The following is a 21,843-nucleotide window of genomic DNA, read 5'->3' as shown; positions in this document are numbered from 1 at the left end:
TAGCGATAGCCAGTGATGGCTTCTTATAATGAGACTAGCACATAAAAGGCACATGTATGGTGGTGCTTTTGATGCCTTTCCATATATTTATTTCACTAAATTGTTTTTAACTTTGTCTATAAATATTCTTGGTTTTGGTCTATAAGTCAGCATGAGTTCGGGCAGGAACACATTTTTTATTGCATCTAACAAAAAATTGTTAAATATATTATTGTCAGTGGGGCATATTTATCAAGCTCCATACGGAGCTTGCTGCCCCGTTTTTCTGGCGATCCTTCAGGCTCGCCGGAAACAAAAGTTATGAAGCAGCGGTCTAAAGGCCGCTGCTCTATAACCTGTCTGCCTGCTCTGAGGCGGCGGACAGACATCGCCAGAAATCAACCCGATCAAATACGATCGGGTTGATTTACACCCCCTGCTAGCGGCCTCTGCAGGGGGCGGCATTGCACCAGCAGTTCACAAGAATCGGATCATGTCCGCTCGCACATTAATAAATAGGCCGCAGTGTGTCTTTCCAGTGACCACAATTATAAAATGTTTCTGCCAAAAACACATACATTTTGTCTTCTTAAAGGGACATTTTATATCAAAATGGTTTTCTTCCTAATGTATTTAAAATTAGTTGTTATACCAACTGCAAAGTATAAAGTTATGGGAAATTGCTCTATTAAATTTATTTTTGAATATGAAATAGCAGTTTTTGCTATATGAACCCACAACCCATTACAATGAGCTGACCTTTCAACAAGAACATATCTCATTATTGTATAACATTTTCTTATGAATGTACTTAAAAAGAATCTAAAACATTAAGAGCCAAGACAAAAGTTTAGTAGCCTTTGACCTTGGCATTTGATTTAACCCATTGATTGCCTTAAAAAATTGCAGCAGTGAGTCAACCCCTTGATTGTTGCCTTTAGTTTTTTAGGTCAGATGGGGTTGTTCTCCAGCTCACAGTATGTTGTCTTTGTCAGGTCTTCCCATGGGTAATTGAAGGAGTAGGGAAGGAAAGAGGAGGAAGGTTCTGAATATGGCTACCAGTTAGAGACGTGGCACATGCCAGAGGTAAAGCAGAGCAGATTTCATTTCTGTACCTCTCCTCAGCTAAAAAGCAGGATTAAAATGTTCTTTACTGTACATCACATTTTATATTCTGGGTACCATAATAACCTGAAATCCAGTATTTTTATAACACAATAAAAAATAAGGCATTAAATCATTGTTATGTAATTCATATTTTTATTAAACAACCAGGAGAACACAAGGATTTAAATCACTGCTGCATAAAATTTGTAAAGGAGTAATCATACCCCTCTACTAACCAAACCTCAAACACCAATAGTTTAACCACTTGACTGACTTTCCAAGCTCTAGGAGGGATGCAATATGCTGGCCTATCAGTTCTATGCAATGATGCAAATTAAAAAAGAGGAAGGTGAAAGCCTGGAAGACCTTACATGCAGATGAGCTGGTGTCTGATACTAAGGAAAAAGTGCTTTTTAAATGTACCGAGACTGCAGTATGAAGTGTAAGACAAAAAGAAAGCACCTAACAAGGAGAGAGCACATGATGTGTGAGTGTAAGACAAAGAGCAAGTACATGAAAGTGAGTGAGCATATGATGTGTGAGTGTAAGACAAAGAGCATGTACATGAAAGTGAGTGAGCATATGATGTGTGAGTATAAGACAAAGACCAAGTACATGACAGTGAGTGAGCAAATGATGTGTGAGTGTAAGACAAAGAGCAAGTACCTGACAGTGAGTGAGCATATGATGTTTGAGTGTAAGACAAAGAGCAAGTATATGACAGGGAGTGAGCATACAATCTCTGAGTGTAAGGCAAAGAGCAAGTACATGATAGTGAGTGAGAATATGATGTGTGAGACAAAGAGCAAGTACAAGACAGAGAGTGAGCATATAATGTGTAAGTGTAAGACAAAGAGCAAGTACCTGACAGGGAGTGAGCATACGATGTGTGAGTATAGACAAAGATCAAGTACCTGACAGGGAGTGAGCATATGATGTGTGAGTATAGACAAAGATCAAGTACCTGACAGGGAGTGAGCATACAATGTGTGAGTGTAAGACAAAGAGCAAGCACCTGACAGAGTGAGCATATGATGTGTGAGTATAAAACAAAGAGCAAGTACCTGACAGGGAGTGAGCATATGATGTGTGAGTGTAAGACAAAGAGCAAGCACCTGACAGAGTGAGTATATGATGTGTGAGTTTAAGACAAAGATCAAGTACATGACAGAGAGTGACCATATGATCTGTGAGTGTAATATAAAGAGCAAGTACCTGACAGTGAGTGAGCATATGATCTGTGAGTGTAAGACAAAGAGCAAGCACCTGACAGGGAGTGAGCATATGATGTGTGAGTTTAAGACAAAGAACAAGTACATGACAGTGAGTGAGAATATGATGTGTGAGTTTAAGACAAAGAACAAGTACATGACAGTGAGTGAGAATATGATGTGTGAGTGTAAGACAAAGAGCAAGTACATGACAGTGAGTGAGCATATGATGTGTGAGTGTAAGACAAAGAGCAAGTACCTAACAGAGAGTGAGCATATGATGTGTGAGTGTAATACAAAGAGCAAGTGCATGACAGTAAGTGAGCATATGATGTGTGAGTGTAAGACAAAGAGCAAGTACATGACAGAGAGTGAGTATATGATATGTGAGTGTAAGACAAAGGGCAAGCACATGACAGTGAGTGAGCATATGATGTGTGAGTGTAATATAAAGGGCAAGTACATGACAGTGAGTGAGCATATGATGTGTGAGTGTAAGACAAAGGGCAATTACATGACAGTGAGTGAGTATATGATGTGTGAGTGTAAGACAAAGAGCAAGTACATGAAAGTGAGTGAGCAGATGAGGGAGTGTAATACAAAGAGCAAGAATCTGACAGAGAGTGAGTATATGATGTATGAGTGTAAGACAAAGAGCAAGAACCTGACAGAGAGTAAGCATATGATGTGTGAGTGTAAGACAAAGAGCAAGTGCATGACAGTGAGTGAGCATATGATGTGTGAGTGTAAGACAAAGAGAAAGTACATGACAGAGAGTGAGCATATGATGTGTGAGTGTAAGACAAAGGGCAAGTACATGACAGTGAGTGAGCATATGATGTGTGAGCGTAATATAAAGAGCAAGTACATGACAGTGAGTGAGCATATGATGTGTGAGTGTAAGACAAAGAGCAAGTACATCACAGTGAGTGAGCAGATGAGTGAATGTAATACAAAGAGCAAGCATCTGACAGAGAGTGAGTATATGATGTATGAGTGTAAGACAAAGAGCAAGCACCTGACAGAGAGTGAGTATATGATGTGTGAGTGTAAGACAAAGAGCAAGTACATCACAGTGAGTGAGAATATGATGTGTGAGACAAAGAGCAAGTACCTGACAGTGAGTGAGCATATGATGTGTGAGACAAAGACCAAGTACCTGACAGTGAGTGAGCATATGATGTGTGAGTGTAAGACAAAGAGCAAGTACATGACAGAGTGAGCATATGATGTGTGATTGTAAGACAAAGAGCAAGTACATGACAGTGAGTGAGCATATGATGTGTGAGTGTAAGACAAAGAGCAAGTACATGACAGTGAGTGAGCAAATGATGTGTGAGTGTAAGACAAAGAGCAAGTACCTGACAGTGAGTGAGCATATGATGTTTGAGTGTAAGACAAAGAGCAAGTATATGACAGGGAGTGAGCATACAATCTATGAGTGTAAGGCAAAGAGCAAGTACATGATAGTGAGTGAGAATATGATGTGTGAGACAAAGAGCAAGTACAAGACAGAGAGTGAGCATATAATGTGTAAGTGTAAGACAAAGAGCAAGTACCTGACAGGGAGTGAGCATACGATGTGTGAGTATAGACAAAGATCAAGTACCTGACAGGGAGTGAGCATATGATGTGTGAGTATAGACAAAGATCAAGTACCTGACAGGGAGTGAGCATACAATGTGTGAGTGTAAGACAAAGAGCAAGCACCTGACAGAGTGAGCATATGATGTGTGAGTATAAAACAAAGAGCAAGTACCTGACAGGGAGTGAGCATATGATGTGTGAGTGTAAGACAAAGAGCAAGCACCTGACAGAGTGAGTATATGATGTGTGAGTTTAAGACAAAGATCAAGTACATGACAGAGAGTGACCATATGATCTGTGAGTGTAATATAAAGAGCAAGTACCTGACAGTGAGTGAGCATATGATCTGTGAGTGTAAGACAAAGAGCAAGCACCTGACAGGGAGTGAGCATATGATGTGTGAGTTTAAGACAAAGAACAAGTACATGACAGTGAGTGAGAATATGATGTGTGAGTGTAAGACAAAGAGCAAGTACATGACAGTGAGTGAGCATATGATCTGTGAGTGTAAGACAAAGAGCAAGTACCTAACAGAGAGTGAGCATATGATGTGTGAGTGTAATACAAAGAGCAAGTGCATGACAGTAAGTGAGCATATGATGTGTGAGTGTAAGACAAAGAGCAAGTACATGACAGAGAGTGAGTATATGATATGTGAGTGTAAGACAAAGGGCAAGCACATGACAGTGAGTGAGCATATGATGTGTGAGTGTAATATAAAGGGCAAGTACATGACAGTGAGTGAGCATATGATGTGTGAGTGTAAGACAAAGGGCAATTACATGACAGTGAGTGAGTATATGATGTGTGAGTGTAAGACAAAGAGCAAGTACATGAAAGTGAGTGAGCAGATGAGTGAGTGTAATACAAAGAGCAAGAATCTGACAGAGAGTGAGTATATGATGTATGAGTGTAAGACAAAGAGCAAGAACCTGACAGAGAGTAAGCATATGATGTGTGAGTGTAAGACAAAGAGGAAGTGCATGACAGTGAGTGAGCATATGATGTGTGAGTGTAAGACAAAGAGAAAGTACATGACAGAGAGTGAGCATATGATGTGTGAGTGTAAGACAAAGGGCAAGTACATGACAGTGAGTGAGCATATGATGTGTGAGCGTAATATAAAGAGCAAGTACATGACAGTGAGTGAGCATATGATGTGTGAGTGTAAGACAAAGAGCAAGTACATCACAGTGAGTGAGCAGATGAGTGAATGTAATACAAAGAGCAAGCATCTGACAGAGAGTGAGTATATGATGTATGAGTGTAAGACAAAGAGCAAGCACCTGACAGAGAGTGAGTATATGATGTGTGAGTGTAAGACAAAGAGCAAGTACATCACAGTGAGTGAGAATATGATGTGTGAGACAAAGAGCAAGTACCTGACAGTAAGTGAGCATATGATGTGTGAGACAAAGACCAAGTACCTGACAGTGAGTGAGCATATGATGTGTGAGTGTAAGACAAAGAGCAAGTACATGACAGAGTGAGCATATGATGTGTGATTGTAAGACAAAGAGCAAGTACATGACAGTGAGTGAGCATATGATGTGTGAGTGTAAGACAAAGAGCAAGCACTTGACAGAGTGAGCATATGATGTGTGAGTGTAAGACAAAGGGAAACTACATGACAGTGAGTGAGCATATGATGTGTGAGTGTAAGAAAAAGGGCAACTACATGACAGTGAGTGAGCATATGATGTGTGAGTGTAAGAAAAAGAGCAAATACATGACAGAGAGTGAGTATATGATGTGTGAGTGTAAGACAAAGAGCAAGTACATGAAAGTGAGTGAGCAGATGATGAGTGAGTTTAAGACAAAGAGCAAGTACATGACAGAGAGTGAGCATATGATGTGTGAGTGTAAGACAAAAAGCAAGTACATGACAGTGAGTGAGCATATGATGTATGAGTGTAAGACAAAGAGCATGTGCATGACAGTGAGTGAGCATATGATGTGTGAATGTAAGACAAAGAGCAAGTACATGACAGAGAGTGAGCATATGATGTGTGAGTGTAAGACAAAGAGCAAGTAAATGACAGTGAGTGAGCATATGATGTGTGAGAGTAATATAAAGAGCAAGTACTTGACAGTGAGTGAGCATATGATGTGTGAGTGTAAGACAAAGGGCAAGTACATGACAGTGAGTGAGTATATGATCTGTGAGTGTAAGACAAAGAGCAAGTACATGAAAGTGAGGGAGCAGATGAGGGAGTGTAATACAAAGAGCAAGCATCTGACAGAGAGTGAGTATATGATGTATGATTGTAAGACAAAGAGCAAGCACCTGACAGAGAGTGAGTATATTATGTGTGAGTGTAAGATAAAGAGCAAGTACATCACAGTGAGTGAGAATATGATGTGTGAGACAAAGAGCAAGTACCTGATAGTGAGTGAGTATATGATGTATGAGTGTAAGATAAAGAGCAAGTACATCACAGTGAGTGAGAATATGATGTGTGAGACAAAGAGCAAGTACCTGATAGTGAGTGAGCATATGATGTGTGAGTGTAAGACAAAGAGCAAGTACATGAAAGAGAGTGAGCATATGATGTGTGAGCGTAAGACAAAGAGCAAGTACATGACAGTGAGTGAAGATATGATGTGTGAGACAAAGAGCAAGTACCTGACAGAGAGTGAGCATATGATGTGTGAGTGTAAGACAAAGAGCAAGTACCTGACAGTGAGTGAGCATATGATGTGTGAGTGTAAGACAAAGAGCAAGTACCTGACAGTGAGTGAGCATATGATGTGTGAGTGTAAGACAAAGGGCAACTACATGACAGTGAGTGAGCATATGATGTGTGAGTGTAAGACAAAGGGCAACTACATGACAGTGAGTGAGCATATGATGTGTGAGTGTAAACAAAGAGCAAGTGCCTGACAGAGGGTGAGCATATGATGTGTGAGTGTTAGTCGACAAAGAGCAAGTACATGACAGGGAGTGAGCATATGATGTGTGAGTGTAAGTCGACAAAGAGCAAGTACATGACAGGGAGTGAGCATATGATGTGTGAGTGTAAGACAAAGATCAAGTACATGACAGAGAGTGAGCATATGAAGTGTGAGTATAAACAAAGAGCAAGTACATGACAGTGAGTGAGCATATGATGTGTGAGTGTAAGACAAAGAGCAAGTACATGAAAGTGAGTGAGCAGATGAGTGAATGTAATACAAAGAGCAAGCATCTGACAGAGAGTGAGTATATGATGTATGAGTGTAAGACAAAGAGCAAGCACCTGACAGAGAGTGAGTATATGATGTGTGAGTGTAAGACAAAGAGCAAGTACATCACAGTGAGTGAGCATATGATGTGTGAGACAAAGAGCAAGTACCTGACAGTGAGTGAGCATATGATGTGTGAGTGTAAGACAAAGAGCAAGTACATGAAAGAGAGTGAGCATATGATGTGTGAGTGTAAGACAAAGAGAAAGTACATGACAGAGAGTGAGCATATGATGTGTGAGTGTAAGACAAAGAGCAAGTACATGACAGTGAGTGAGCATATGATGTGTGAGACAAAGAGCAAGTACCTGACAGTGAGTGAGCATATGATGTGTGAGTGTAAGACAAAGAGCAAGTACATGACAGAGAGTGAGCATATGATGTGTGATTGTAAGACAAAGAGCAAGTACATGACAGTGAGTGAGCATATGATGTGTGAGACACAGAGCAAGTACCTGACAGTGAGTGAGCATATGATGTGTGAGTGTAAGACAAAGAGCAAGTACCTGACAGAGAGTGAGCATATGATGTATGAGTGTAAGACAACGAGCAAGTACATGACAGAGAATGAGCATATGATGTGTGAGTGTAAGACAAAGAACAAGCACTTGACAGAGTGAGCATATGATGTGTGAGTGTAAGACAAAGGGCAACTACATGACAGTGAGTGAGCATATGATGTGTGAGTGTAAGACAAAGGGCAACTACATGACAGAGAGTGAGTATATGATGTGTGAGTGTAAGACAAAGAGCAAGTACATGAAAGTGAGTGAGCAGATGATGAGTGAGTTTAAGACAAAGAGCAAGTACATGACAGAGAGTGAGCATATGATGTGTGAGTGTAAGACAAAAAGCAAGTACATGACAGTGAGTGAGCATATGATGTATGAGTGTAAGACAAAGAGCATGTGCATGACAGTGAGTGAGCATATGATGTGTGAGTGTAAGACAAAGGGCAAGTACATGACAGTGAGTGAGTATATGATCTGTGAGTGTAAGACAAAGAGCAAGTACATGAAAGTGAGGGAGCAGATGAGTGAGTGTAATACAAAGAGCAAGCATCTGACAGAGAGTGAGTATATGATGTATGATTGTAAGACAAAGAGCAAGCACCTGACAGAGAGTGAGTATATTATGTGTGAGTGTAAGATAAAGAGCAAGTACATCACAGTGAGTGAGAATATGATGTGTGAGACAAAGAGCAAGTACCTGATAGTGAGTGAGTATATGATGTATGAGTGTAAGATAAAGAGCAAGTACATCACAGTGAGTGAGAATATGATGTGTGAGACAAAGAGCAAGTACCTGATAGTGAGTGAGCATATGATGTGTGAGTGTAAGACAAAGAGCAAGTACATGAAAGAGAGTGAGCATATGATGTGTAAGCGTAAGACAAAGAGCAAGTACATGACAGTGGGTGAAGATATGATGTGTGAGACAAAGAGCAAGTACCTGACAGAGTGAGCATATGATGTGTGAGTGTAAGACAAAGAGCAAGTACCTGACAGTGAGTGAGCATATGATGTGTGAGTGTAAGACAAAGGGCAACTACATGACAGTGAGTGAGCATATGATGTGTGAGTGTAAGACAAAGGGCAACTACATGACAGTGAGTGAGCATATGATGTGCGAGTGTAAACAAAGAGCAAGTGCCTGACAGAGAGTGAGCATATGATGTGTGAGTGTTAGTCGACAAAGAGCAAGTACATGACAGGGAGTGAGCATATGATGTGTGAGTGTAAGTCGACAAAGAGCAAGTACATGACAGGGAGTGAGCATATGATGTGTGAGTATAAACAAAGAGCAAGTGCCTGACAGAGAGTGAGCATATGATGTGTGATTGTAAGTCGACAAAGAGCAAGTACATGACAGGGAGTGAGTATATGATGTGTGAGTGTAAGACAAAGAGCAAGTGCCTGACAGAGAGTGAGCATATGATGTGTGATTGTAAGTCGACAAAGAGCAAGTACATGACAGGGAGTGAGCATATGATGTGTGAGTGTAAGTCGACAAAGAGCAAGTACATAACAGGGAGTGAGCATATGATGTGTGAGTGTAAGACAAAGAGCAAGTACATAACAGGGAGTGAGCATATGATGTGTGAGTGTAAGACAAAGAGCAAGTACATGACAGGGAGTGAGTATATGATGTATGAGTGTAAGTCGACAAAGAGCAAGTACATGACAGGGAGTGAGCATATGATGTGTGAGTGTAAGTCGACAAAGAGCAAGTACATGACAGAGAGTGAGCATATGATGTGTGAGTGTAAATCGACAAAGAGCAAATGCCTGACAGAGAGTGAGCATATAATGGGTGAGTGTAAGACAAAGAGCAAGTACATGACAGGGAGTGAGTATATGATGTGTGAGTGTAAGACAAAGAGCAAGTACATGACAGGGAGTGAGTATATGATGTGTGAGTGTAATAACAGTAAATGAATACCTTGCAGACAACAGAATCTCACTTGTGATGTGCAGGATGATGGGTATTATGGTTTCCTTGCATACATTGGAAGTATATAATATAATGCTCACTGACAGATACTTTCTGCTACTGCTCATGTTAAATGTTGCTCTATCAATGCTAGAATTATTTTTGAGTGCAATGTCCCTTTAGCCACATAGAATAATGAACAAACACATGTGAGATAGATGTACCCAAATTATTCAAAAACATTTTAGGAGGATAACATTATTTTCTTTAAAAGATAAACAAAACTTAAAGGGACAGTAAAGTCAAAATTAAATATTCATAATTTAGATTCAACATTACATGTTTCCATTGACTTCAATTTTCAAATTTGATTTTTTTACCTTGGTATCCTTTATTGAAATGTAAAGCTAGGAATGCTGATAGGAGCCTGCACTTGTCTTTAGCAATCTATGGCAGCATCGTTTGCAACTATGGGGCATATTTACCGTATGGAGCTTGATGCCTCGTGTTTCTGGCGAGCCTTTAGGCTCGCCAGAAACACAAGTTATGAGGCAGCGGTCTAAAGACCACTGCTCCATAACCTGTCCGCCTGCTCTGAGGTGGCGGACAGACATCGCCAGAAATTAACCCGATCCAATACGATTGGGTTGACTGACACCCGCTGCACCAGCAGTTCACTTCGAGAACTAAGCAAAATTGGTAATAGAATTACATTGGGAACCTGTTCAAACTCTGTCTACACCAAAAGAGAACTGAAGGTAAAGTCTATATTTCCATAAAATAAAGAAAATGGTACTTGTATAATTGTAATATATAAAGCAAAGATCTAAAATTCATATTTAGAACAAACAATTATTGTACACTACAAAGTAAAACCCTTCAACATGGCTTTAAAAGACAACACTTAAAATAACTGTCATATAAAAACAAAACTAGTTCCTACAGGCTAAACCAGACCCTATCATAATTCTAAAACATATCAGATATTACCACTGAGACAATCAGGGACGTCATATGTGCACAGTTGTCAATTACCAGTCATGTTCAGCTTGGAGTTGACTTTGCAGGAGTTAAACACATAGATTTAGGTAAGCAATAGTGCAATTTGAAAATGCTCTAAGCCATTACAGCATTTTCTTACTGCAGATTTATCTTTAAGAGATTGGAAGATTGTGTATACTTTTGAAAACCTTTTTTGATACTTTGATAAGGTGACAGTAGGAGCTTAATAAAATTAGGAAGGGCACTGAAACTATGCATGTGCAATGTCAGCTGGCACTGGGACTTTTTCTTGGGGACAACTTATATGAAACAGCAAACTATATATATTATAGTATATTTATACATATGTATATACACATACATTATATACTGTAATAACACAATAAAAGTTAAATTTGTATTTCACAGCTGCCTAAAGGACTTAGCCTCACCAAGCTAAATTTTAGATGCGGCTGGTTACAGCAGGCGATGGGAAGTGTGGGGCCCCTATGGGTGTCTTGGGCTCTATTTCAGGGAGCCAGTGCCTAATTTTAAGGAACCAGTTGCTCCTTGGCACCTGGGTTTGTCAAGCCCTGGCTCAGATATGTGCTGCCCATTGATCACACTCTAATGGAGTCACACTGAAGGTAATCAGGATCCTGCAACCCCGAGTTTTATTCTGGCTTATCCCGCACTCCACCCTGTGCATCCCAGACTATATGGCATGGACTGACCTGGCATAATGTGGAATGGGTAATCCGAATGTATCTGTAGACAACTGACACCTACAGCCTATCAAACAACAAAGGAAACATGCAAATAATTCAGGACTTCAGGTACAGGAGAGACATGAAATTTAGGACATTGGACAGCTAATTTCCTTACTGCCAGGTTGCGGGTTTGTCACCATGGCAATCTGTCACCCAATATTTGTTAACCCTGTTATAATCCTTTTTTATAACCCCAGTTTGTAAGAGGTCAATGCACCTCAATCAATGTCACATTTCTTAAAAAAAAAAAAAAAAAAAAAAAAAAAGATTTGTTCAATTTAGAAAATAACTAATAATTGTTGGCTATTAAAGTCTAACAGTTTATTTTTGAGGGCATCTGCTATTAAGAGTTGTGCATACAGCTCTGTGTGGGTGAACTTACTAGTGACCAGCAAACAAGGTCACATACACAGTACTTACAGATCAGCTGATATGAGCCATAGCAACAGGGTGGCCAGGGAGATATGTTTATTAATTTGTTTATATTTCATTTTCCTTGCTTATTTTTACAGGGTACATATATAAAAAAACAAAAAAAACTGGTGTATCAATAGCAAAATATTTTATTTTGCAACTACAGTGTCCCTTTAACACTTTTTTGTTTTTAGATCAGTTTACATAATATACAAAAAACAGTACTTTCTTTGTTTAATATATAATTATGCTGAAAATGTTAAATTGATATTAAAGTTTGGTATCCTTTGTTGAGGAGCATATCTAGATATGCTCAGGAGCATGCACGTCTGAAGCATTAAATGGCACCAGTTTTTGCAACATTGTATAACATTTTATTTATCATACTTTAGATTTTCATCACACTTCATACACTTGTAAAACAGCTAAACCTACTTAAACACATGAAAAACAAAACGTTTATCAATAGATATCTCTGGCTTTACAAATTGGTTTTCGAAAGGATTTTCATAGATCTTCACAGAAGCAAAAGTTAGAAAAAGCAAAACATGGCAGCTACTTAAAGGGATACTGAACCCAAATTTTTTCTTTCGGATAGATTCAGATAGAGCATGCAATTTTAAGCAACTTTCTAATTTACTCCTATTATTAATTTTACTTCGTTCTCTTCCTATCTTTATTTGAAAAATAAGGCATCTAAGCTTTTTTTCTTGGTTCAGACCTCTGGACAGCACTTTTTTATTGGTGGATGAATTTAACCACCAATCAGCAAGGACAACCCAGGTTGTTCACCAAAAATGGGCCAGTATCTAAACTTACATTCTTGCATTTCAAATAAAGATACCAAGAGAATAAAGAAAATTTGATAATAGGAGTAAATTAGAAAGTTGCTTAAAATGTCATGCTCTATCTGAATCGCGAAATAAAAGATTTGGGTTCAGTGTCCCTTTAATAATGTTGGTGATGAGTAACTAATATATTTGAATACATGTGTGTTTTTTTTTACTAATCATGACATGTACAATTAATAAGTTTGTTTCATTTTGAGCAAGTTTAAAATTAACATTTACTAACACTTCTTTGTAATCATAAATTACCAATCAGATAATCATATTTAATTTGTGTATAGGTGCAAAGTTTAAAATTGTGATACAAATGTTATATTTATCTTTTTTATTTAAAAACATAATTGTGTTTATTAACATATGAACTAAGCATGTGCAACTCTAAAACTGAAACAATACATGGAATCAGCTGAAAAATACCACTCAAAAAATAAATAGTGTGCTTTTCACAAGTCCAAGATATAATTTGAAAAGCTGCTGGGAAAAAAAATGTTTTTTATTGATTTGAATACTAGTCAAACTGTCTCCATGCAAAGTTTTAGGGAGGTTTGGACACAAATGCATTTGAAAATCCTAAGTTAAAGGGACACTCAATCAAAATGAAACTTTCATTATTCAGATAGAGCATGCCATTTTAAACATTTTCCAATTTACTTCCATTAACAAAATGTGCACACTATTTTTATATTTAAACTTTTTGAGTCACCAGCTCCCACTGAGCATGTGCAAGAATAATTGTGTATGCCTTTGTGAATGGCTGATGGTTGTCACATGGTACGTGTATGCATTTGTGATTGGCTGATGGCTGTCACATGGTACAGGGGGAGTGGAAAAAGACAAACTTTTAAAATTGTCAGAAAAAAAAAATGTACTACTCATTTGAAGTTCAAACTAAGTGCTATTGCATTGTCTTGTTATCTTGCATTTGTTGATTATGCAAATCTACTGTGTTGACTGGTCCTTTAAATGTGTTATTGCAGAGTTTACAAACAATCTGGAATTGGTTTGAATTTGAAATTCCTGCAAAAACTTGTACATCACAAGTGAAATCTAATGGAAGGCATTACATGTCTTACATACATGTGTTATATGGTATAAAAGAGTAATGGCCAATCCCAGAAGCACCAGTTTTTCTCTTATTAAAGGGTCATTATAGTCATAAAATGACATGCTCTAATCTGTTAGATTTTCCAACTATCGACCCTGGTCTACTGTGTATTTAACCCCCGTGACTAGCTTCACAGGGGTTAAATACATAGCAGACAAGAGTCAATAGTCATAAAATTACATGATGTAATAGATTAGAGCTAATTTTTCGACTATAATGACTCTTTAAGAGAAATATATCAAGTTAATTGCATGTTTTGTCTTTTGTGGGCATTATCACTGATGCTGTTCCTAGAACAGGGTGCAGGAGAACATAATATTTATGCTCTTCATCTCAAGCACATTAGATCAGTGGCATTTCTAGTGGGTGCTGGGCAGTATTATGCACCCCCCTAAACTTCAAGGAGTGCCACCTACACTGAGTATGGTAGTGTCCTTTTTTTTGTCCACAGCTCTACACAGAGCAAGAAAAGAGGTAAAGGAAAGAGAAGGTGATTTAAGAGGATTAAGGAAAGAACAGGTAACACAAAATGATGCCCCCCACCAATACTATCATACACCCTGGATATTTATCTTTGGTTCCAATTTTTTGAACTTTCAATTTTTATTTTTATTTTATTGTTTATACTTCCACTTTTTAACCCTTTAAGGACACAGCTTTCAGTTTGCTCAATTGTTTTATGACGGAAAAATTCTGTCATATGTCCTTAAGAGGTTAAGTAAGCTCAATTTTGTAATTCTATAAATAACAAATAACAGCTGCAAAACAAATTCACTTTATGGCTAGCCTTGTTGTCTGCAGACTCTAGCCTGCATTGGTTCATCCAAATAAGTCATGTGGTGGGTGGAGTTTGGCTTTTGAAATATAACCAGTAAAAAATGTTTGTTTTTTTATATCTTGGCTGATCTGTTATTCTATAGCAAAACAATATAAATGCATTAAGTGTTTACTGTCTCTTTGTGGCTTAGAACCACCCCTGCATTAGACTCTTATAATAAAGATTTATTTTTTGGAATGACACAAATGAGTTTAAAGGGACAGTCTAGTCCAAAAAAAAATTTCATGATTTAGATAGGGCATGTAATTTTAAACAACTTTCCAATTTACTTTTATCACTAATTTTGCTTTGTTCTCTTGGTATTCTTAGTTGAAAGCTAAACCTAGGAGGTTTATATGCTAATTTCTTAGACCTTGAAGGCCGCCTCTAATCTAAATGCATTTTGATAGTTTTTCACCACTAGAGGGCATTAGTTCATGTGTTTCATATAGATAACATTGAGCTCATGCACGTGAATTTACCATGGAGACAGCTCTCATTGGCTAAAATGCAAGTCTGTCAAAAGAACTGAAATAAGGGGGCAGTCTGCTGAGGCTTAGATACAAGGTAATTACAGAGGTAAAACGTATATAATTATAACAGTGTTGGTTATGCAACACTGGGGAATTGGTAATTAAGGGATTATCTATCTTTTAAAACATCAAAAATTCTGGTATTGACTGTCCCTTTAATAAGTACACATCCACTAAGGTATTTTATCAGATATGTTTACTCTAATCTGAGTATGTATACCTCCTAACACACATATATATGCTTGCTTAACTTTCAATAGGTATGTGGATAATAATGTTTCCAGGAGAATTAATGCCTGACAAAGTCTGTATCTACAGCTACAATTGTATGTGTTCCCATGTGACAATGGAAGACTATAGCAGACAGGTAAAAGTGACAGCTGTCCATGCTGATTCATATTTTATTTAGTCACTATACACTACATTTTAGTGTGTATGTATGCATGTAGCCTGTAATTAATTAGAGTTGACGATTAACTAAAAAATATGTTTTCTTGTAATCTACCATATTTTTATAAATTTACATACACACGCGCAGACATACACACGGGGGCTGAAATAATTCCTGTCTTTAAAGAGACATGAAACCCCCCCAAAAAAATTATTTCACGATTCATATAAAGCATACAATTTTAAACAACTTTACAATTTACTTTTATTATCTAATTTGCTTTATTATCTTGGTATCCTTTGTTGAAGGAGCAGCAATGCCCTACTGTGAGTTAGCAGATCCCGATGGCAAGACAGATATATGTTCAGCCACCAATCAGCAGCTTCTGAGTCTACCTAGGTATACTTTTGAACAAGGGTATTAAGAGAACAATAAATTAGATAGAAATAAAATGTAAAGTTAATTAAAATTCCATGCTCTATCTGAATCATGAAAGAAACAAATTCAGGTTTCATTTCCCTTTAACTCTTTGGCACCAAGAGGGCTAATAGCATTTACACACACACATATATATATATATATATATATATATATATATATATATATATATATATATATATATATATATATATATATATATATATATAGTAAATGTACATAGCACATGTGGCTCATACAGGTATACAGAATTAAAGGAATCTGCAACCCCAATCAATGTGCACCAGCTTTTCCTTTAGACTAGTATCAAAACAAGGGATTAGCTGCCTTATGTGCTACTGTACTAGAGTGAGAAGTCAGAACATGAACACCACCTGTCAAACATTTTTACTTCACCTATGATACATTTTGTATGTGATATTATAATGCACCAAGACCACCATACAGTACCAACTGCCGGAAACCTGAACATTACCTATGTATTTACCCTCTTTCTGCGAAAATGGAACATTATGCCACATTTAACCAATAAATAAATAACGTGTATTCCCGTTAGATATAATTTGTTATGTTGCCCCTAAATTTTGCTTCTGACACCTTATCTCACTGTGATTCAGTTTGTAATCCAGAATTTTCTTAGTATTTTATATCTACGTGTTTATTTCTCTTTATGTCTTCAGTCATATTTACTTCACTATAAACATGTATTTGTTTTATGTTGTTTCTGCTTATTTCATTTTGTTTTTTTCGATATCCCTGTTTATTTCTATTTCTCTCTGTCTCTAACCTTCTCTCCCCCCTCCCCTCTCTTCCCCTCTGGTACAGATAGCAGGCTCACATGATTGCAATGCAGGAGTTGGCGTCTGCATTTTCTGGCAGGCCGTTTTAGTTGCCATGGTTTCTGTTGGTTTCTGTTGTAGTAGGCAGCAGCCCGGGTGGCCCATTACAAAGAGAGGATGGTAAGAGGGGCTAGAGGTCAACCAATCTCAGTGTTTATCACATACCACGTCTGCCTGGCACGAGAACCACAGATTGTACAAATGTCAGTTGAGGAAATTAAAGTTTTATTTGCTGAGCTGGGGGTATAACAACTCATTAAAGAGCCACAGGGTACTGCCAGCACTTAACGTGCTCCCACTGCAGAGTGATATATCCTAAAATGCACAATGAAGCTGCTCTCCCATTCCCAATGGTCAGTACTCCACGTGTTTTACAGAGCAAAGGAACTGAAAAAAATAAATGACCTGCATCTAGTAGCAAAACAAATGAAAACATGGTACATGATGGGTTCTATAGGAGCAGTAATGCTTCAACAAGTCTACTTTATAATAATATGTGTCTTACAAAAAATGGATTTATGATTGTGTTCTCATGCCTGGATTGTTTTCAATATCAAGTATTATATAACCTAGTGGATATGTTGTGTGTAGGCTTAGAAAATACAGGTGCAGGCATTGTGTACTATTGACCAGTGACTTCAGATTTTTTTGCCTTTCATATATTTTTGCTTCACACATATATATTTATATAAAATAAAAGAATGCTTAGCAATACATAAGAAAGTACACATTTGAATAATCATATATTGTGCATAACTAATAATATGTGTCCTTAAGACAAACTCAAAATACAGAATTATGGCAGAAATTGATATAGATACTTCAGTCATCTACATATACTACAATTACTGGTCCTTGCTGGAGAACACAGGAAGAGGCTATGTTCAAGACAATGACTTGATAGGCCCTTATAAAGCACTGCAGTCTGGAGTGAGGGGCAGCGTTTAGTTCATGAGGTGCAATGCAGTGTGCAAAATACAGTACAAAGAGTCTGCATGGCCAACTCCTCCACATCATCCATTCCCTATAAAGCAAGCACCACATGAGCCAATCACAACTCAAGAACACTCTTCATGCTGTTTCCTAAGCTATTACAGGATGAAGGAATTTGTCCAGGGAGCCTATACAGAAGGTACACATTCAATGTGCTCCTCCCAACTTGTATGAGGACATAGGATGTGCATGGTTCCTGTTTTAAAAAAACTACTAAGGACTTATGGAAACAAAGATTCTATCTTACGTCTATACATTATTCTCAAAGGAAGAAACAAATTATATATATATATATATATATATATATATATATATATATATATATATATATATATATAAGATGCATATAGATAGATAATAGGTAAATAGATAGACCTGGTGAAAATGCTAATATCCCATTTGCCTATGGCTACCATAGCAAACAAATATTGTAGATCCCAATGGTAAGATAACGTTGCATATGATCATTTTATTTCTTTATCAACCATTAAATATATTATTAGTCAAGTTAAAAATAACAGATATACCCCATCAAAGCACAATTAAACACCAGAAACCAAACTGGATGGAAGACAGATGGGTTACAATTATAATTCAACAAATGTTCTGCTGTAAGTATTAATATAATAAATTGTCCCTACTTACCTGGAAGAGTGTCAATTGTTTGATATAAGTATATTGTTAATCATACTGTACCAAGACCCATATTTGTGATCCATAAGCACAAGAAAGCAAACATTACCCATAATAGCCTAACTTGTAAAATCGATCAAAGCTGCGTGAAGTTTCAGCCTCCACGAGCAAATCCCCCCCCCCCCCCACACACATCATATGGTGAACCCCTTACCTTACAGTCTCCCACGCAAGATCTCACAGAGTACTCCCCAGCTTGCAGGTATTTCTCCAACACAAAGTCAAACTCCTCATATTTTTCCTGAGCGTGTTGATCCAGTCTCTGGTAAGCTTGGACACAGCTGTTGCACACCTCAACCTCAAAGAGGGAAGAAGATGCTGCCGCGGGCCCCATGAAGGTCCCCATCAGGCTCTCCAGACTGCAGTCCAGGCTGTCGGGATTAGACATGCCGAGCAGTAAGTCCAGTATGGTGTAAGTATCACAAAAGGACAGGGTGAAGTTGCGAAAATAAGACTTCAAAAATTTCTTCTGGTAGGAATAGGGGGAGGGGGCGTAGGACCAGGAGGAGGATGGTTGCGGGGAGGATGGGGGAACAGATCCCCGATGTCTTTGCAAATAATTCAGTTTGGTGCAGGCTGAGTCCAGGTGAGAAGACCTGGCACCAGTGCAATGCGGACTATGAGCAGCAGATTTGGTCAGATTGCTAAGGAAAGTGTCCCAGCACCCCTTACCCTCCCCTGGGAAGCTCTGGAGGGTCAGCAGGCTGGAATTGGCCTGCTCCCCCCGGGGTGGCTGCTGGCTGGATGTGAAGCTGCCCCTCGCTTTGGCCCCTGCGGAGACCAGCCAGAGGTGATTAGACAGCAGGACGGTGAAGAACAAGAGAGATGCCAGGGACATTCGCCATCTCTGAGCCCTCTCGGAGTCGGCGCACGGTTTGTCACTGTGTCGGGGTTCCCAGCAGATCTTTAAGACGGCCTCATCTTCCCTTGGATACATCCAAGCCCCCCTGATCATATTTCAGGGGGTGGGAGAATTCGGGGAGCGGCGGCCGATTGCTCTTTAGTCTCTCCCCACCCCCTATGGTTGTGGTGGGCTCCCTACACCACCAGCGCAATGTCACCTGCCTCTAGTGAGGGGGCCTGTGGAGAGGGGCAGCATTAGGGGGCTGGAGGGGGATGGGTGGCAAAAAGATGGAGGGACAGATAGTACTGGGGTGATTTTCAATGAATGGGGTAATGGATGGATGAAGGGATAAAGGGTGGAGGGATGGGAGCTCCCCTCCCCTACCTGCCCCTACCCGGGTCACTCAGTATCCGGACATTGCCGGGAAGATTGGGAAAACCGAGCAGGAAAAAAAGAACCCCCCTCCCACTATAAAGATGCAACCCCGGGGCAAAGTACATCAAGGAGAAGTCCACAGTGCAACTCGAGGGGACCAGGGACAACCCATGCAGATCCCCCCACCCTCCCCCCTATGAACCCAGAGCAAAGCCAGGTAAGAGCATCCCCTTTTTACCGCTGTCCCTGCTAGAGCCCCCTCTGCGGCTCAGCCTCTGCTGCCCATCCTGCCTGAGATGCTGGGGTGCTTGTGGTCCTCTCTGTGGAAGGTAGATGTGCCCTTTTTATTGTTTTCTCTTCCTCTTCTGGTGGGCACTGTTCTTCTGCTCCCTGTGCATCCTGCAGCTAGGACTAACTATTCCCATGCCTCCTCTTCCTCCCAGGCCGAGCTCTCACCACTGGGCTTCCTCTTATTTCAATTTAATCTGTCGCCATCTTCAGCCGTGGAGAGAACACCTTGAGAAATTGATCAGAAGCGCGCGGGCACGTAAGAGCGCGTCCCAAGCGCGTGCGCGCGCCCCTCCCCTTCCCTTATGCAACTGTGTTTTTTTATTTTTATAAAAGCCACCCCTCTCTCCTCTCTTATACTCCACCTCTTTTTTTAACTCCCCTCCTCTGCCTTCATTCACTTCATGCAGTTTTTCATTCATCTTTTTCATTCAGTTTCTCATCTGACAGTCTTTTGCCACCCCCATCCTGCTACCCACCCACCCTATAGTAAAATAAATTAATCACATTCTAGCATTATTATGCCTCACAGTTACCTATATCCAAGGTTATCATGCAGAGCTTAATATCACCATTTGTGTACGTGGAAAAGAGGGGAGACTGTGACCCCTTGGGCAGTGGTATGGGGTAGAGTTTGGGATTTTAATTACATTCTGATTGCTGATTCAGATGTGACTAGCATTATAATACCAGCTGATTGCATTTGCAGGCTTCAACCACTTTTAAGAAAAAATATTGAATCCAAGCATTTATAGTGCATCGATGGGAATAGGTTGAGCATTTAAAAATACTACACCCCCGTTTACTATGACCAGGTACCCTCCAAAAATACATAAGTGGGCATAGGATTCAGGATAGGGTGAATGGTTATGTACTGATTTAGCTCCTTTTTAGCTTAGTTAATTTATCTCATATGTGTCTTAATATTAAAAGTCATACCTGTGCTGTAAGTGTACTCACATTATGCTTCTCGATACGTATTTCCTAGGGCTCTGACTATTGTGTTGTGTCACTGCTGATTCTATAGACACTTGTAGTCTAGTCTTCAGCTTAGATGATGTGGAGTCTTTATCTGTTGTGATTACTTATACAGCAATGACATCCATTGTATCCTTCATTATCAAGACTTTTGATCTGATTTTCTGATCCCCAGAATTGTTCATCAAGGCACATCAATAAATCGAACTAGTAAGGTTAGGAAGTATGATTGGTGTCTTGTAGCTGAACACTATGGAAGGGTAGATTTCCATTGCGTATTCATCATGTATGTGAAATCGCCATTATCTCTATAGCAATAACATGACTATTTACATCAAATTCATTTTTTTTAATTTAAAGTGAGCGTGGTGGTTAAATGGACTTTAGTCTGGAGATCTGGAAGAAGTATGATATATAAATGTTTATATGTTTATATATAAACACTCATTTGCAAACAACACTGGTCCCTATTGTGCTTAATTTATATACATAATTCATAGGATTTGAAATAAATCATCGAAATTGTATAGTTTGTATAAATTACACATATCTTGTTCTCGCATACTACATAATTCAATGGTGTGAGCTCAGTTTGAACTAATGAGTTTTAAGATGTTAATGTGAAAGGCCAAGACCTAGATTACTTATTAGTTCATACTTTGATATGTGATTGTCGATTTTCTATAAAGCACATGCACCAAACTGTAACAAAATCATCCATTTAAGATTGAGGAAACTAGGTAATAACGTGGTGTGAGCAGATCCTGAAGTATTCCTAGTGTAAATGTGAGGTCACTGTGAATTGCCACTGCCAGTTAGTCCAGCACTGTATCTCTCTCTAGACTGGCAAGAGGGGACTTGAAAGGCGGTCGCTGTCCAGCAGGAGAAGTGCTGAACCAAGCGCTGCTAAACCATTGCATTGCATCTCCCCGGGAGCTTGCAGATTTTCTTCACAGCAAACAGATGCACACAGAGATCTGGGAGTCCCCCGAGT

General features: G+C 39.0%; 1 protein-coding gene across 1 annotated transcript in view; it reads right to left on the bottom strand.

Annotated features, from left to right (window-relative positions):
• Positions 1-19,319, bottom strand: part of NALF2 (NALCN channel auxiliary factor 2) — a 357,083-nt gene extending 337,764 nt beyond the window's left edge. The window contains exon 1 of the mRNA XM_053699040.1: positions 18,519-19,319. Within this exon, the coding sequence (XP_053555015.1) occupies positions 18,519-19,319 (801 nt within the window). The remainder of the gene's footprint in view (positions 1-18,518) is intronic.
• Between the last annotated feature and the right edge of the window lie 2,524 nt (positions 19,320-21,843).

This window comes from Bombina bombina, chromosome 1, assembly GCF_027579735.1.
Source record: "Bombina bombina isolate aBomBom1 chromosome 1, aBomBom1.pri, whole genome shotgun sequence".
NCBI classification, from domain to species: domain Eukaryota; kingdom Metazoa; phylum Chordata; class Amphibia; order Anura; family Bombinatoridae; genus Bombina; species Bombina bombina.
The sequence above is the reverse complement of the archived record's forward strand: the minus strand, read 5'-3'. Positions and strand labels throughout refer to the sequence as shown.